At 45.7% G+C, this 18,933-nt stretch overlaps 1 protein-coding gene across 1 annotated transcript in view; it reads right to left on the minus strand.

The window, feature by feature from the left end:
- Positions 1 to 3,137: 3,137 nt before the first annotated feature.
- Positions 3,138 to 18,933, minus strand: part of INO80C (INO80 complex subunit C) — a 36,121-nt gene continuing 20,325 nt past the window's right edge. The window contains exons 5-6 of the mRNA XM_049769719.1: positions 3,633 to 3,766; positions 3,138 to 3,449 (exon numbers count right to left, since the gene is read on the minus strand). Of these exons, the coding sequence (XP_049625676.1) occupies positions 3,635 to 3,766 (132 nt within the window). The 3' untranslated portion in view covers positions 3,138 to 3,449; positions 3,633 to 3,634. The remainder of the gene's footprint in view (positions 3,450 to 3,632; positions 3,767 to 18,933) is intronic.

Raw genomic sequence — 18,933 nt, forward strand, 5'->3', positions numbered from 1 at the left:
AAATGCACACCCCCTTCACCAGTGCAACTTTCTGACCACCAATGTCCCCCATTTCCCTCCTCCCCACTTCCCCTGCCTGTCTTCGAGACAGGCATTCTATTTCTTTCACTCACTACCACTGTCATGATAGTTGTTAGTGTAGTTATTTCTCTAATTGCACTCATCACTCTTTGTGGCAAGCTTCATATCCTGGGCTGGTCCTTCCAGCCCTAATCTCTATTGTCTCTAGGTATTATTATAATACTTTTTAATATTTTTTAATAGAAAGGCCACAGGTGCATGTGATAATTCAACAAATTCAATAAAGGAAACTTGGTTAATAAAAAATAATAAAAAACATTTCCTTTTTGGTGGAGTTAGGATTTATGTAAAACCCCATCATAAAAGACAGAACATTATTTTAAACAACAATGATAATTGTATGGTGAGGTATATCTAACCAGTGCTGTCTATTTTAACATGCGTAATACCTCTAATAATTTTTGTACTCCACCTATTTCTTTCCTTACCCTTCATTTATTTTGGTTTTAGTTAACACCAGCAATTCTCAGCAGTTAATTCTGGCTCACACTCAGAAATTACTTCTGAGTGTTTGAGGGATGATAAGGGATGCCAAGCATTGAACCAGGATCAGACATGTGCAAAGCAAGCGCCTTACCCACTGTTCTATCGTTACAGCCCTCCCTCATCCTTTAAACTAAACTTTACTAAATAATAATAATAATTAATAATAATTTTTTTAGTTTTGGTTTTTGGACCACACTTGGTGATGACACTCAGGGATTACTCTTGGTTATGCACTCAAAAATTGTTCCTGGCTTGGGGGACCATATGGGACACCGGGGGATAGAACGGTGGTCAGTCCTAGGTCAGCCACGTGCAAGGCAAACACCCTACTGATGCACCACTGCTCAGGCCCTAAACTTTACTAAATTCTAACATATAATTATTGGTCTCTGGAAACATCATCAAGTGTTTGATGCCTCTTTCCAGTGGCCACAGACTCAGAAATAAGATTCCTTATTGAAAACACTTTTGGCCCAGTTATAAAATACATTTGAAAATTGGATGAATAAATGCTTTAACTGGAGAGATGGGGCAATCCTCATCCACATGAACTGCCCCCAGCACTTTTCCACCACTACAAAGAATTCTAATCTATGCCCACTAAGATATTACACTCATATTTTTAAAGTGAAGACAAGTATCAGATATTAGGAAAAACTTAACTCAGCATAGATTGGACATCTGTTTGTCTTATAAAAACAATCTGATTACTCAATTTTTTCATCTGAAAGGCTGAGTTTATCCTTTGGATCCTACAGGCTGATGCAAAAATTACAAGGATTTGAAAGTGAATCACCAGTGGACATTCATGATAAATAAAGTTCTCATCCAAAGTTGAGGATGGGCTGAGAAGCACTGGGCCAGGCATGCATAGAAAGGGAAATTTCAGAACAAAATTACCCATGTCCTAAAACTGATAGAACTCATTATTTGAACTGCTCACAGCTTGAAATTTAGTTTGGCTCAGCTTAGACCCCTGATGTTTGTGATGAGAAAAGTGACCTGACCTTCAGAATTCAAAGGTCCCTGGGGGTAAAGAGGCTGGCTTGGGGAGTCCAATAGAAAGCCAGGAAAGAAGGAAATGAGGTGTCCAGAACACGCACTTCCCCTGACTGGGGAAGGCAGTGCTGATCACACCTTTGTAGGTCACAAGAGATCTTGCTCAAATGCAGGTGCCTGAGCCCACTCCCAGCATTAGGTCTAGAGTGTGACATAGGAGCCTGCATTTTCACAGCCTCAGGTGACACAGTCAGGATTCATGGCACTCCCTCCCCTTTAGCAAACCCAAGCCATAGGAATAGAGATCAGGGAGACATATACTGGGACTCAACGCGATCCAGGGGCTGAAGAGTCTAACTAGGGCATGGCCTGTAACTGTCATCAGACATTTCTGTGTATACATCACTGAGGGGGGGGCCCTTCACAGAAAAGAAGTGACCTGCCCCAAGTTCTGTGTAAGAGAAGATAGAAGGAGAGCAGAAAGGACCCTTGATCACTCCATCTCCACTGAAATGAAATGGGTGTTGACAGCTGGCTCAAGTGCAGGAATGAGAATGGCAGTCTGCGAAGTTTCCGGTCCTATTGCAAACTTCCAGGTTACAGTAGGTTTCAAAGTGAGGCCCCTGGAGCACCATCAGTATCACTTGCTAGAAAAACAATTTCTTGGGCACCAGCTCAGATTTACCAGGCAGGACTCTCAAAAGGCTTCCCTATGTCCCAAAAATGTCTCAGGTGGTTCTGACCTGTCTCATGTTGGGGAAGCTTACCCAGAATAGTTCCCCACCTCATAGTTGACAACTTATTTCCAGTTTGTGGATAAAGAAGATATCCCTCAATTCCCTCTTATGCTCACCTAGTTATTAGGATATGCTGAGTGACACAGACAAAAGGCTGTGAGCTTTTGGGCAGTTGCTATCTATTTGGCAGGCTTGCTTTTATTCTTTCTAAGCCTGGAGAAGGGTACAAGGGGAGGTCTGTCCCCTAGAAATGAAGGGTACCTGGATATCTAATATCCCAAAGCAGTGGCAGCTAATCCAGGGTTTGGCATCCTGTCCTCCCAAAGGAAGTAAGAGAACTGGGGCACAGAGAGGCTCAGGACATAAGTCTGTTCTTTTGGTGGGAGGCAGAGGAAAGCAACTTTTCTGGAAGTGGCTTTTATCAATATGGCATCCACTGTACCCAGACAAAGCTTTTCTAGGAAAGAGTCTTGATGCCTGTACCCCACCCTTGTGGAAACTGGGGGTGGCGCTGGCATAAATCCACCTGCTGTAACAGAACTCTTGAGCGGCTCGCTTCACTGTCAGATGTGTGTATTTCTCTCTCTTGGGGAGGAGGATGCAGGGAAGACAGACTGATTTATAGCCTAAGACAGGGCAAGGGCCAGCCCAATGTGACAATATGAATTACTTTGCTCTTTCTTCTTCAGTCCCAGCTTTGAACCTCCTCCAACCATGCTGACCAAAGAGAAAGGTTGGCCTGCTCTGCTGATGGAGTCACTGGCTCAGGAATAGCCCAGCCGTGTTTGAGGACTCACTGCAACCTCTAATCATGTTATGAGACATATTCACAACTTTGAAGCAAAAGTTTGAGGAACCTGTATTAAATTTAAAGCACAATTTTATATTTTCTTGTCACACATCTTGAGGCGCAACTGAAGTATAATTTAATTCAACAGGAAATATCACACTTGGAGGGAAAACACAGAAGGAATTAAAAAAAAGAAAAGAAAACACACAACCCTTAAATTAAAGCCAAACCTTCTTTCCAAGGCAAGCACTGACATTTTCAGATTGACAGCAGGATGAGTTCGTTTCCATAAAATAAAACCAGGAGTCCAATATCTGCCTCTGAGACAGTTTTCGGCATCATCTCCTTTTTTTTTTGTTTTTGTTTTTGTTTTGGGGCCACACCCGGTGGTGCTCAGGGGTTGCTCCTGGCTGTCTGCTCAGAAATAGCTCCTGGCAGGCACGGGGGACCATATGGGACACCTTAGGTCCTGGATTGGCTGCTTGCAAGGCAAACACTGCTGTGCTATCTCTCCGGGCCCATCATCTCCTTTTCTTAAGGCTCAGGGGACGATGCTTGTGGCCTTTCTCAGGGCCAGGTAGCCAGTGACAACGTCTGATGGCAGTCTCCGGATGTAGGAAAACTCTTCAATGGTGCTGAATCGCAGCTTGCTCTGGGGGTCGGTATAGTTGGCCTGAGTGGGAAACAGACAGAGAGGAGAAAGTTGCTGGTTCTGCTGGTGATATTTTAAAATCAAGTTTAAAGGCATTTTTCTATTTCGCTGAGAGTGAAATATATCTTTATTATGTCTTGCTCTGTCACCAAGAACACTAAATAGCTCAATTTGGCTACACCTCATTTATCTTCCTAGGTTTAAGAAATTCTTCAGGGTATGAACAGGAGGAAGAGAAATAACCACATCTGAGACTATTCTTCTCGGTGCCTCGAGAGCTACAACTAACAGACCAAGCGTAATTTATGATCTTCGTCCCTCTCTGCTTCCAAACTACCACCTGTAACAGACAATGTCCCAGATCTTCCCTCAAGACAGGCAGTCACACCTTTGCGGGTACAGGGCATATCCGCTTCTCCCTGTTACCCTACCTGCTCCAAGGGCACATGCTTCTCCCCAAGCCATTAAAATGGCTCATTCATATGGGTTGCACTTGCAGAGTTAGACTGGTCACTCACAACTTTCTTCCATCTGAAGGACTGATTATCCCACAGCAGCATGGGCACAGCAGCATGTGCAATTCTGAGCCTGCTATATGCAACACGTAACCTCTCACTGCCAAGTCCCTGCTCTGTTTCCAATTATGCTGGTTCTGGGTCCCTCCCACCCATCATGCCCGATTCACCCTTTCCACCTACCCAAGCCCACTTTGCTTGGTAATCACCTACTCGTTCCCCAAAACCATCATATAGGAGGTGTTATTTGTGTTCTCAAAGGATGTTAGGATCCCACTCTGACTTTTATGTCATTACAAATTCTCTCTCTCTCTCTCTCTTTCTCTCTCTCTCTTTCTATCTCTCTCTCTTTCTCTCTCTCTCTCTCTCTCTCAGGTAGAAACGTTTATTGGAAAGTTGAGAAGGAAGGGAACTCAGGACTAAGTTTGATTATGTATCTCTTATGTTTATTATCTGTAGAGCTTTGACTAATGCATAGGCCACAGCTCCATGATACAGAAACTCTACAGAAATTCTGCTTAGCTCATCACTAAGTCCTCCTTTCTGCTGCATTGCAGAGCTCACAGGGATCCTTCTGTCAGCGTTTGTATGACAAAGAAGAAAGGCACACACAAACAAATGGGTTATTAAGACCACCAAGAAATTACAACTTGCTTCCCACTGACATAACACAATATTTTTTAAATCTGTTTTCCTTATATACAAGGTAGAGAAAACAATTTACTCATATGCCTCAGGACACAAGGTTTCTCAGATTTTTTTGAGACAGGGTGAATCACTTGAAGCATCTTTAAAAACCATTATAGTCTAGACAGATAATATCTGATTACTTGAGTGTAGACTGTGTGCTCTAAGCAGGGGTCTCAAACTCGCAGCCTGCGAGCCATTTGCGGCCCTCCGGACAACATTTTGTGGCCCTGTCCTAGAGGAATCTTTTTTTGTTTTGTTTGAGTTGTTTGGGTCACACACACCCCCCAATGTTCAAGGCTTACTACTGACTTTGCACTCAAGGATCACCCTGACTTTGCCTCCTGCGGCCTCCAGGTAAATGGAGCTTGAGACCCCTGCTAATGCTTATCATCAGTATGGAGATGGACTCAACGATGCTCTGATTTGACAGGAAGGGGAGACTCAATGAACAGGCAATAAGCTGATAGAACTTAGCCAAAGGTTTCTCATACCCTACAGTAAGGACTCCCTAAGTTATTTAACTTTTGTGTATCAGGAAAATGAGATGATCCCTAAAATCCAATTACATCTCCATTTGAAATTAAACTTTGATATATATGCTTAATCTTGAGCTTGCCTTTTTATGCCAGGTTTCCTTTAATGACAATAGTACAAGGAAAAAGCAGCACCAAATCTTTTTTGTGGGACCCAGCCATGAGGCATGCAGACAAACTTACTGACAGGGAAGGCTGGAGTGCAGGCAAGCACATCTGGCTTTGATCTGCTGGTCTTCATATACTAATTTGCCCCTGCCTGGCACCATTTCTATAACTGCCTCATTCCCAACACACTGCTGCACTGATCCACCCAAGTGGAGTAGATTTATTTATTAATTGCCACTTGCTGCTCAATAAGTAATTTGGACTACAGAGATACTGTAACACTAAAAAAAAAAAAAAGTCACCAACAAAGACTTTCAAACACTGTACCTGACCTAGTAATCTGAATAAAAGGGAAGGCACAAGTGATGCCCAGAACTGAACTGGTCCCCTACACCTGAATGAAATGAAGGTCACCTCCCCACAGGGTGGGAAGCAAAAAGCTTAAGGCCACCCTTGCTGCATGTGACACAGAGTTCACTGCCTCTGCTATTCCTTCTGCCCCACCACCCTGCAAGCACAATACTTTCCATAGCTTTGTTTCCAGAGCTAAACACAGGTGCGACCTGTTCACCTTCCTGCCATGCCAAGCACAGAGGAAGTCATTTGGCTGTCCAGGAACAAGTGGGTCAGTGTAAACATAGCTGGGGCTTACTTTTTAGTTATGCAAATTTAAATTATACAAGTAACAGATGAATAAATTATCCTTTGAAAAAAATAAGATGGCCAGAGCAATAGCACATAATGAAAACATGATGGTTAAGTTCTCCTTTTTGGAAAAATATTTTTGTTTTGGTCACACCTGGTGGCACTCAGGGGTTACTCCTGACTCTGCGCTCAGAAGTCTCTCCTGCCAGGCTCAGGGAACATATGGGATGCCGGGATTCAAACCAGGGTCCATCTTGTATTGGCCATGTGCAAGGCAAATGCCTTACTGCTGTGCTACTATCACTCCAGCCTGGAAAAGTTTTTTTGTTAAGGGCCTTGAATTCCTTTTTGACACCCTCAATTATCCTTGAGGAAACTGCTGCCAGGTTGGTACCCTCCATTTATAACATTTATATATATATATATATATAAATGAGTAGGGCATTTGCTTTATACATTGCTAACCTGGGTTTGATCCCCAGAAATCCATATGGTCCCCAGAGTCCTTCCAGGAGTGATCCTTGGGTGCAAAGCTAGGAGTAAGCCCTGAGCATTGCTGGGTATGGCTTAACACCTCTCCCTACCAAGAATATGTAAATACTAACAGCAGCAATTACCCAAGATTTTTTAAGTTTGCCAATGCTTACTTAGATGGTACCATATGATCATGCTGCCCTGCCATTTGGTAAACAATATATCTAGTATGTTTACCCATATTAAACCACTGAGCTCGCAGAACAGCATGAAAACACTACTGATTAACTTCTATGTTGTTTCCAATATTCTCCTAAAATAAACCATCTCTCATAGCATTTCTTTATGACAGCAATACAAGGAAAACCAGCGACTATTCTTTGTGTATACATACTCTTCCTCTAGGGAACTGCCTAGCTAGAGGGCAGATTTGCTGGGTCATAGGCATTTTGCTTTTTTGTCCAAACAGTGTCAAACAGTTCTCCAATAAAGCTGTACTATTATACATTCCAACTTCAAAACAGCAGTGTAAGAGAGTATCTATGTCGCTAAGATGACAATGTATATAACCAATTTAATTCTCCCCTACTGATTAGTGTTTTTCCTATCAGATTGAATATCTACTTACTGGTCATCTATACTTCTTCCTTCTAACTGCCTATTTATGTACTTTTAGCTGATTCTTCTATGGGATTGTATTTCAATGACTAGGCAGAATGTGTGTGTGTGTGTGTGTGTGTGTGTGTGTGTGTGCATACTCCATATCTATATTTAAATCTGTGTGTGTGTGTGTGCTGTGTGTGTGTGTGCATACTCCATATCTATATTTAAATCTATCTATCTGAACTATCTTAGTACTCAATTTCTTTTTTTCTAATTTTTAAAGTTTTAATTTTATTTCAGACATATAACAAATCAGAACCCATCCTACCACACATGTCACCTCCCTCCACCTATGTTCCCCAAGTGCATCCCATACCACCTTTCCTGCCCCTCAGCCTGCCAGGCCCTAACAGGCCCATTTTAAGTTTAGATTGTTGATGTTTGAATCTCTTGATCCTATTGTTGTTGCCTTTGGCTTGATTATTTAGTTCTGTCCCTTTTAACACTGCCAATGCACCCGAGACAGCTTGGCTCTGGCCCCCATCCTTTCATATTTGTGTTTCTCCTCTTACACTCAGTTTCTTTCCTTTACCTTGCTATACTTGGGGGCCAAAGGTAAATACTCAATTTCTTAAAGGCATATAAATACTGCAGGGGAAAAGGTTTTAGGTTATGTGCTGTGTAAGTAGCTTAAGTACCCCAGATCTGTTTTGCAACAGTTCTGGGAAGCATAAATCCAATAGAGTTTCACTATGCTAACCAGGTTGTCATCCTTCTGTATTCAAGGGGAAATCAATTTCCTTATTCTTTTTTTTTTTTTTTTTTTTTTTTTTTTTTTTTTTTTTAAATTTTTATTTTTAATTATGAGAACAAGGGTGCAAAGTAAGAGGACAAGGTAAAGTTACAGTGGAAGGACAATCACCCATAACATAATTCTCAGAAGTCCCCTTGCTGATATATTAACTTTGAAATTTCAGCCAAAGAACATTAAGATAAATAACACAGAATCCATGTACAATTACTTTGTCCCTCAAGTCCCCAGATTGTAATACATTATAATATTTCTTAACAGTACACAAGGCAATCTAAAGCCATAAAACTTACGTAACTCCTTAAACATTACAGGCATAGTATTTTCTTACATTTCCATATACATGCATATTAGCTTAAGTTAACCTCAAATTTTAAGTGAGTTCTTTTTAAGGATTAGAGTTAAAGGAGCACAGTAAGAATGGTGTTAGAGTGGCAATTGTTGTTTGCATAGGCTCACCAAAATATGAGGAACATGGAAAGAAATAACCTTGGCCTAAGTACAAAGAGACCAGACCCCTGAAGTTTCCTGGCACAAGACCAAGTCTAGGCTCCAAGCAAGCTAGATCGTCCAATCCAATACATTGTCTGTAGTGCCAACACACTTTTATTTTTCACACAGTCTCTGTTGTTGGTATCATGTTTCTGTATTAAAGATCCTGGAATCTGCATATCTTACATTGAAGTCAGGACGTGGAGCATCCTCTCCTTTCACCTCACAATCAAAGGGCAATGCAGGGAGCCCTGTCCTGTAAGCCGGTCGTTGTTGTTGTTAAGTCTTCTCAGTGTTAAGGGAAGTCTCTTTTGAGCAGGTCGAAGTCTGAGCAGTGTAGGTCTTCCATGGTAGAGGATTGCTTCCAAGTGATGTTATAGACCAGCCTGGATGTTTCGTGGATGGCTTTCCTGGTTCAGGGGAGAATGGAATATGCCCTTTCTTCTGACGTCTGTGCCAGGTCGTTATGTCAATGTTCAGGGTGTAAGGTCCCTTTGCACTACAAGGTTTGTGTGTTCTAATCTCTATTAGATAGGATCTTATTTGTATTTATACTATTTTCCCATTTTAATGTGCCTATGCAAATAAGAAGCAATGCCACATGGTGTTATTGGCGCGTATGGGGGCCATAAGAACAATTACAATGATTCCATTGACATGATTCAATCATAAGCATTAAACTGGGGGACTCTTCCACCAAAATTCCTTGTTAAACAGCTCAAAAAGAGAACATAAAAAGTGGTTAGAATCATCACTATATAAGACAACATTTAGTAAGAATTATAGCTGTCAGAGAAAAAACACAAAATATTCTAAAGAAATACGTGTCCATTTTATGTATCTTGAAACAGTTTGGGGTTGTCATACACAATGCACAGCTTTGGACTGTGATTACGATTCTACACTACTGAAGTTAAAAAGAGAAAACTAGATTAGTGATGTTTGAGAAGGGGTTAGAGAGTTAAGGAGTGAAAAAGAGCTTTGTAGGGGTGTGGGAAAGGGGAGAATACAAAATAAACATTCTGTGTACGGAAAACATAACATAAGAATAAGGGATATTCTGAATACATGAAATACATGAAGTACGCGCGGGGGGCGTAAGCCCCCGCGCGGTTCTGTAGTTTTTGGATGCCTAGGGAGGAATTTCTCACCCCCTCCCCCCAAGGCCCGATTAACCAGGCGTGGCCCTGAAGACCCGCCTGGTGTAGGGGGAATCATGCTCTCCTGGACAAAGTGGTCAGCCCAGGGTCCTATGGCTAGCTGTCCTGCCCAGAGCCCCCATCATACCAGTCAAAAGCCCACGAAATCCTGGCATGTGGAGTGTTCTGGTCCCAGCCGAGCCTCTGTGGTTTTTGGATGCCTAGGAAGGATTTCTCACCCCCTCCCCCCAGGGCCCGATTAACCAGGCGTGGCCCTGAAGACCCGCCTGGTGTGGGGGAATCTTGTTCCCCTGGACTAAGTGGTCAGCCCAGGGGTCCTATGGCTAGCTGTCCTGCCCAGAGCCCCCAACATACCAGGCAAACACACCAAGAAATCCTGGCATTCGGAGTGTTCTGGGCCCAGCCAAGGCTCTGCAGTTTTTGGATGCCTAGGGAGGAATTTCTCACCCCCTCCCCCCAAGGCCCGATTAACCAGGCGTGGCCCTGAAGACCCGCCTGGTGTGGGGGGAATCATGCTCTCCTGGACAAAGTGGTCAGCCCAGGGTCCTATGGCTAGCTGTCCTGCCCAGAGCCCCCATCATACCAGTCAAAAGCCCACGAAATCCTGGCATGTGGAGTGTTCTGGTCCCAGCCGAGCCTCTGTGGTTTTTGGATGCCTAGGAAGGATTTCTCACCCCCTCCCCCCAGGGCCCGATTAACCAGGCGTGGCCCTGAAGACCCGCCTGGTGTGGGGGAATCTTGTTCCCCTGGACTAAGTGGTCAGCCCAGGGGTCCTATGGCTAGCTGTCCTGCCCAGAGCCCCCAACATACCAGGCAAACACACCAAGAAATCCTGGCATTCGGAGTGTTCTGGGCCCAGCCAAGGCTCTGCAGTTTTTGGATGCCTAGGGAGGAATTTCTCACCCCCTCCCCCCAAGGCCCGATTAACCAGGCGTGGCCCTGAAGACCCGCCTGGTGTGGGGGGAATCATGCTCTCCTGGACAAAGTGGTCAGCCCAGGGTCCTATGGCTAGCTGTCCTGCCCAGAGCCCCCATCATACCAGTCAAAAGCCCACGAAATCCTGGCATGTGGAGTGTTCTGGTCCCAGCCGAGCCTCTGTGGTTTTTGGATGCCTAGGAAGGATTTCTCACCCCCTCCCCCCAGGGCCCGATTAACCAGGCGTGGCCCTGAAGACCCGCCTGGTGTGGGGGAATCTTGTTCCCCTGGACTAAGTGGTCAGCCCAGGGGTCCTATGGCTAGCTGTCCTGCCCAGAGCCCCCAACATACCAGGCAAACACACCAAGAAATCCTGGCATTCGGAGTGTTCTGGGCCCAGCCAAGGCTCTGCAGTTTTTGGATGCCTAGGGAGGAATTTCTCACCCCCTCCCCCCAAGGCCCGATTAACCAGGCGTGGCCCTGAAGACCCGCCTGGTGTGGGGGGAATCATGCTCTCCTGGACAAAGTGGTCAGCCCAGGGTCCTATGGCTAGCTGTCCTGCCCAGAGCCCCCATCATACCAGTCAAAAGCCCACGAAATCCTGGCATGTGGAGTGTTCTGGTCCCAGCCGAGCCTCTGTGGTTTTTGGATGCCTAGGAAGGATTTCTCACCCCCTCCCCCCAGGGCCCGATTAACCAGGCGTGGCCCTGAAGACCCGCCTGGTGTGGGGGAATCTTGTTCCCCTGGACTAAGTGGTCAGCCCAGGGGTCCTATGGCTAGCTGTCCTGCCCAGAGCCCCCAACATACCAGGCAAACACACCAAGAAATCCTGGCATTCGGAGTGTTCTGGGCCCAGCCAAGGCTCTGCAGTTTTTGGATGCCTAGGGAGGAATTTCTCACCCCCTCCCCCCAAGGCCCGATTAACCAGGCGTGGCCCTGAAGACCCGCCTGGTGTGGGGGGAATCATGCTCTCCTGGACAAAGTGGTCAGCCCAGGGTCCTATGGCTAGCTGTCCTGCCCAGAGCCCCCATCATACCAGTCAAAAGCCCACGAAATCCTGGCATGTGGAGTGTTCTGGTCCCAGCCGAGCCTCTGTGGTTTTTGGATGCCTAGGAAGGATTTCTCACCCCCTCCCCCCAGGGCCCGATTAACCAGGCGTGGCCCTGAAGACCCGCCTGGTGTGGGGGAATCTTGTTCCCCTGGACTAAGTGGTCAGCCCAGGGGTCCTATGGCTAGCTGTCCTGCCCAGAGCCCCCAACATACCAGGCAAACACACCAAGAAATCCTGGCATTCGGAGTGTTCTGGGCCCAGCCAAGGCTCTGCAGTTTTTGGATGCCTAGGGAGGAATTTCTCACCCCCTCCCCCCAAGGCCCGATTAACCAGGCGTGGCCCTGAAGACCCGCCTGGTGTGGGGGGAATCATGCTCTCCTGGACAAAGTGGTCAGCCCAGGGTCCTATGGCTAGCTGTCCTGCCCAGAGCCCCCATCATACCAGTCAAAAGCCCACGAAATCCTGGCATGTGGAGTGTTCTGGTCCCAGCCGAGCCTCTGTGGTTTTTGGATGCCTAGGAAGGATTTCTCACCCCCTCCCCCCAGGGCCCGATTAACCAGGCGTGGCCCTGAAGACCCGCCTGGTGTGGGGGAATCTTGTTCCCCTGGACTAAGTGGTCAGCCCAGGGGTCCTATGGCTAGCTGTCCTGCCCAGAGCCCCCAACATACCAGGCAAACACACCAAGAAATCCTGGCATTCGGAGTGTTCTGGGCCCAGCCAAGGCTCTGCAGTTTTTGGATGCCTAGGGAGGAATTTCTCACCCCCTCCCCCCAAGGCCCGATTAACCAGGCGTGGCCCTGAAGACCCGCCTGGTGTGGGGGGAATCATGCTCTCCTGGACAAAGTGGTCAGCCCAGGGTCCTATGGCTAGCTGTCCTGCCCAGAGCCCCCATCATACCAGTCAAAAGCCCACGAAATCCTGGCATGTGGAGTGTTCTGGTCCCAGCCGAGCCTCTGTGGTTTTTGGATGCCTAGGAAGGATTTCTCACCCCCTCCCCCCAGGGCCCGATTAACCAGGCGTGGCCCTGAAGACCCGCCTGGTGTGGGGGAATCTTGTTCCCCTGGACTAAGTGGTCAGCCCAGGGGTCCTATGGCTAGCTGTCCTGCCCAGAGCCCCCAACATACCAGGCAAACACACCAAGAAATCCTGGCATTCGGAGTGTTCTGGGCCCAGCCAAGGCTCTGCAGTTTTTGGATGCCTAGGGAGGAATTTCTCACCCCCTCCCCCCAAGGCCCGATTAACCAGGCGTGGCCCTGAAGACCCGCCTGGTGTGGGGGGAATCATGCTCTCCTGGACAAAGTGGTCAGCCCAGGGTCCTATGGCTAGCTGTCCTGCCCAGAGCCCCCATCATACCAGTCAAAAGCCCACGAAATCCTGGCATGTGGAGTGTTCTGGTCCCAGCCGAGCCTCTGTGGTTTTTGGATGCCTAGGAAGGATTTCTCACCCCCTCCCCCCAGGGCCCGATTAACCAGGCGTGGCCCTGAAGACCCGCCTGGTGTGGGGGAATCTTGTTCCCCTGGACTAAGTGGTCAGCCCAGGGGTCCTATGGCTAGCTGTCCTGCCCAGAGCCCCCAACATACCAGGCAAACACACCAAGAAATCCTGGCATTCGGAGTGTTCTGGGCCCAGCCAAGGCTCTGCAGTTTTTGGATGCCTAGGGAGGAATTTCTCACCCCCTCCCCCCAAGGCCCGATTAACCAGGCGTGGCCCTGAAGACCCGCCTGGTGTGGGGGGAATCATGCTCTCCTGGACAAAGTGGTCAGCCCAGGGTCCTATGGCTAGCTGTCCTGCCCAGAGCCCCCATCATACCAGTCAAAAGCCCACGAAATCCTGGCATGTGGAGTGTTCTGGTCCCAGCCGAGCCTCTGTGGTTTTTGGATGCCTAGGAAGGATTTCTCACCCCCTCCCCCCAGGGCCCGATTAACCAGGCGTGGCCCTGAAGACCCGCCTGGTGTGGGGGAATCTTGTTCCCCTGGACTAAGTGGTCAGCCCAGGGGTCCTATGGCTAGCTGTCCTGCCCAGAGCCCCCAACATACCAGGCAAACACACCAAGAAATCCTGGCATTCGGAGTGTTCTGGGCCCAGCCAAGGCTCTGCAGTTTTTGGATGCCTAGGGAGGAATTTCTCACCCCCTCCCCCCAAGGCCCGATTAACCAGGCGTGGCCCTGAAGACCCGCCTGGTGTGGGGGGAATCATGCTCTCCTGGACAAAGTGGTCAGCCCAGGGTCCTATGGCTAGCTGTCCTGCCCAGAGCCCCCATCATACCAGTCAAAAGCCCACGAAATCCTGGCATGTGGAGTGTTCTGGTCCCAGCCGAGCCTCTGTGGTTTTTGGATGCCTAGGAAGGATTTCTCACCCCCTCCCCCCAGGGCCCGATTAACCAGGCGTGGCCCTGAAGACCCGCCTGGTGTGGGGGAATCTTGTTCCCCTGGACTAAGTGGTCAGCCCAGGGGTCCTATGGCTAGCTGTCCTGCCCAGAGCCCCCAACATACCAGGCAAACACACCAAGAAATCCTGGCATTCGGAGTGTTCTGGGCCCAGCCAAGGCTCTGCAGTTTTTGGATGCCTAGGGAGGAATTTCTCACCCCCTCCCCCCAAGGCCCGATTAACCAGGCGTGGCCCTGAAGACCCGCCTGGTGTGGGGGGAATCATGCTCTCCTGGACAAAGTGGTCAGCCCAGGGTCCTATGGCTAGCTGTCCTGCCCAGAGCCCCCATCATACCAGTCAAAAGCCCACGAAATCCTGGCATGTGGAGTGTTCTGGTCCCAGCCGAGCCTCTGTGGTTTTTGGATGCCTAGGAAGGATTTCTCACCCCCTCCCCCCAGGGCCCGATTAACCAGGCGTGGCCCTGAAGACCCGCCTGGTGTGGGGGAATCTTGTTCCCCTGGACTAAGTGGTCAGCCCAGGGGTCCTATGGCTAGCTGTCCTGCCCAGAGCCCCCAACATACCAGGCAAACACACCAAGAAATCCTGGCATTCGGAGTGTTCTGGGCCCAGCCAAGGCTCTGCAGTTTTTGGATGCCTAGGGAGGAATTTCTCACCCCCTCCCCCCAAGGCCCGATTAACCAGGCGTGGCCCTGAAGACCCGCCTGGTGTGGGGGGAATCATGCTCTCCTGGACAAAGTGGTCAGCCCAGGGTCCTATGGCTAGCTGTCCTGCCCAGAGCCCCCATCATACCAGTCAAAAGCCCACGAAATCCTGGCATGTGGAGTGTTCTGGTCCCAGCCCTTCCTTATTCTTTTTAGCTTATATTAGCTACTCACAATCCTTTCACATGTAAATGTTGCCTCCTTTCTTCATATTCAAAGCAATATTGCATCTCTATGCACATAAACTTCTTCTATAAGTAGACTTTTGAGTAGCAGAGACACACCTAGCTAGATTAGCAACCTTAAATCTATTAGCAATCAAAACTCCTTTGACATATAACATATTCTAGGTATTAAGATCTAAATATTTTAGGATCATATAAAAATCTTAAAAATTGGTAAAACACTCCTAGACATTAAATCTAAAGGCATCTTCGAGTAGGAAATACCACTGTTCAAACAAGTGGAAGCAGAGATAAACAAGTGGGACTACGTTAAATGAAGCTTCTGTACCTCAAAGCAAACAGTGACTAGGACACAAAACCCACTCACAGAATGTAAGAAACTACAGGTATTCACCCAATGCCTAGCAGATAAGGGGCTAATATCTAAGATATACAAGGTACTGACAGAACTTTACAAGAAAAAAAATCTAACCCCATCAAAAAATGGGGAGAAGAAATGAACGACACTTCCTCAAATGGAAATACAGATGGCCAAAAGGCACATAAAAAAAATGTACCACATCACTATTCATCAGGGAGATGCAAATCAAAACAATGAGGTACCATCTCACACCACAGAGACTGGCACACAACACAAAGAACAAGAACAATCAGTGCTGGCTGGGATGTGGGGAGAAAGGATATCTATTCACTGCTGGTAGGAATGCTGTCTTTATGGCAAACAATAAGGAAACTCCTTAAAATGGAAATTGACCTCCTATATGATCCAGCAATACCACTCCTAGGAATGTACACTTGGAACACAAAAACACAATACAATAATGCCCACTACACTCCTATGTTCATTGCAGTGCTATTTACAATAGCCAGAATCTGGAAACATCCCAGATGCCTGACAACAAATGAGTGGCTAAAGAAACAGTGGTACATCTACACAATGGAATTCTGTGCAGCTGTCAGAAAAACTAAGTCATGAAATTTTCCTATACATGAATGGATCATGAAACCTCTTATGCTAAGTGAAATGAGTCAGAAAAGAGAGAGATGAACACAGAATAGTCTCATCTGTGGGACTAAAAAAAAAACAAAAGACAGTATGGCAATAATTCCCAGAAACAATAGAGATAAGGGCTGGAAGGACTAGCCCATGATATGAAGCTTACCATAAAGAGTGGTGAATTCAGTTAGAGAAATAACTACACTAGCAACTATTATGACAATAATAGTGAGGGAAATGAAATGTCTATCTCAAAGACAGACGGGGTGGAGGACATTGGTGGTGGGAAGGTTGTACTGGTGAAACTGGGTTACTTTTTATGACTGAAACCCAGCTACAAACATGTTTGTAACCATGGTGCCTAAGTAAAGATATTAATTTGGGGGGAGGGTCACACCCAGCAGTGCTTGGGGTTACTCCTGGCTCTGAGATCAGAAATCGCCCAGGCAGGCTCAAGCAACCATATAGGATGCTAGGAATCAAACCACCATCTCCTGGATTGGCTGCATGCAAGACAAATGCCTTACCACTGTGCTATCTCTCCGGCCCCCTAAAGATATTATTATTTTAAAAAATGATTTAAAAAATCTTAAAAATTAATAAAACTACAAAATACTTTCTGGGTCATAGCAAAATAAAACAGAAATCAGTAATAGGATATATTGAAATCTTCAATATGTATTTAATAGTTGAAAATAGCCTAGTGATTAAAAAGTAGAGAAGCCAATAAAAATAAAAAGCAAAATGGGGCCAGAGAGATAGTATGGAGGCTAAGGCACTTGTTTGGCTTACTACTGACCTCAGTTTAAATCTCAGTTACCACATACAGTCCCCTAAGTACAGTCAGGGATCATTCCTAGGTAGAGACCTAGGTATAGCCCCAGGTGTGGCCTGGAAATAAAAGGGAAAAAAAAAAAAAAAAAAAACTGAAGCTGTACTCAACAGAGAATCTATAGCATCAAATGCTATAGAAAGGAAGTGATGAACTCAAATAACCTAAGCTTGCACGAAGTAAATAGAGCAAAAAAATTTTTTTGTTTTTGGGCCACACCCGGTGATGCTCAGGGGTTACTCCTGACTACGTGCTCAGAAATTGCTCCTGGATTGGGGGACCATATGGGTTGCCTGGGGATCAAACCGTGGTCCATCCTAGGTTAGTGCGTGCAAGGCAAATGTCCTACCGCCTGCACCACCGATTTGGCCCCAGATAGAGCAAATTTGATTAAAGCAAGCATAAGGATGGGCTGGAGCAATAGTGCAGCAGTAAGGCATTTGCCTTGCACACGGCTGACCCAGGATGGACCTAGGCTTGATCCCCAGTGTCTTATATGGTCCCCCAAGCCAGGAACAAATCCTGAGCATCATCAGGTATGGCCCAAATCCACTGCCCAAACCAAAAAAAAAGTAAGCAGAAGGAAAAAAAATCACAAAGATTAGCACATAAAACATGAAACTGAAGCTAAAGAAACAGCCCAATAAGTTTGAACATATACTTTGAGCCCCAGATTTGATGCGTGGCAGCATACGGTCCTTTGAGCACTGGCAGAAGTGATCTCCAAGCACTAAGAAGAATAATGCCAGAGTAACTGTGTAATCCAAAAACCAAAAATAAAAAAAGAAAAAGAAAAAAAATTGGGGCTGAAGATATAGAACAGTGATAGGGTGTTTGCCTTGAATGTGGGAGACCTGAGTTCAGTCCCTAATACTCCAGATGGTCCCAGATGCACCACCAGAAACAGAGCCAAGAATAAGTCCTGAGCACTGTTGGGTGTGGCCCCAAATAAATAAACAAAAGCAGAAAAATAATAAAGAAAAATCAATCAAATCGAAAGCTTTCTCTTTGAAAAGAAGAATAATATTGGAAAATATAACAATAATAAATTTATAATAATAAATAATAAAAGTATTAGAAAACCCTTGGCTTAGTACAGGGATTAAGGTGGCTACCTTGCAAATGCTGACCCCAGCTGATTTCCTGCATCGATATGTCCTACTTTACCCCAGCACAGAGCAAGGAGCAGCCCCTAAGCTCTGCCAAGAGTGGCCCAAAAAGGGGAAAAGATTAATTTTAATACATTACTACTATCATACAGAGAATACTACTAAAATAAAATAGCTCTCTGCTTAGAAATTCAACAGCTTCAAATAAAACACATTAATTCCTAGAAAGACACAAATGACCAAAACTCAATCAAGAAGTAATTCCTAGAAAGACACAAATGACCAAAACTCAATCAAGAAGAAATAGATAACATAAGTTATTCTGTATCACTAAAAGAAATGGACTGTATTTTAAACTTTCAAAAACAAAAAACCATCTCTTGGTCTAGATAGTGTCACTAGAGAATTTCTCCAAATATTTATAAGCAAAGGGTCCCAGCCTATCTTATGAACTAGCATTACATTATTGTCCAAGCCAGACATTATATTTTAATAAACAGAAAAGAAAATTGAAAATCCAAACCTATGATTACAAATATAAAGTCTACAAAAAATACTAGAAAATCAAATCCAGCAACAAAAAAGTATAACATAACCCTGTGGGGTTCATTCTACATGCAGTGATGACTAATCATCTAAATTCACTCAATAGAATTTCCCGTTTTAATAGCAAAGAAGAAATTTCATATGACCATCTCAATTTGGCATCATCAAGACATCTATGGAAAAAACTCCCTTGATCTGATAAAGGGCATGTAGCAAATCTAGAGCAAATATCACACTTAAAGTTGAGAGACTGAGTGTTTAATCACTAAAATCTGGAACAAGAAAATAATATGTCAGCAATTCTATTCACCAAATAAGATATAGAATGAAAAAAAATTAAAACTAGTCAGTAGAACTGTCTTATGTAGAAAATCCCAAGGAATGTGCAAAGTAACTCCTAAAACTAAAAAGAGAGTAGTAAGCAGGGCCACAA

Source organism: Suncus etruscus, chromosome 3 (assembly GCF_024139225.1).
Source record: "Suncus etruscus isolate mSunEtr1 chromosome 3, mSunEtr1.pri.cur, whole genome shotgun sequence".
NCBI lineage: Eukaryota > Metazoa > Chordata > Mammalia > Eulipotyphla > Soricidae > Suncus > Suncus etruscus.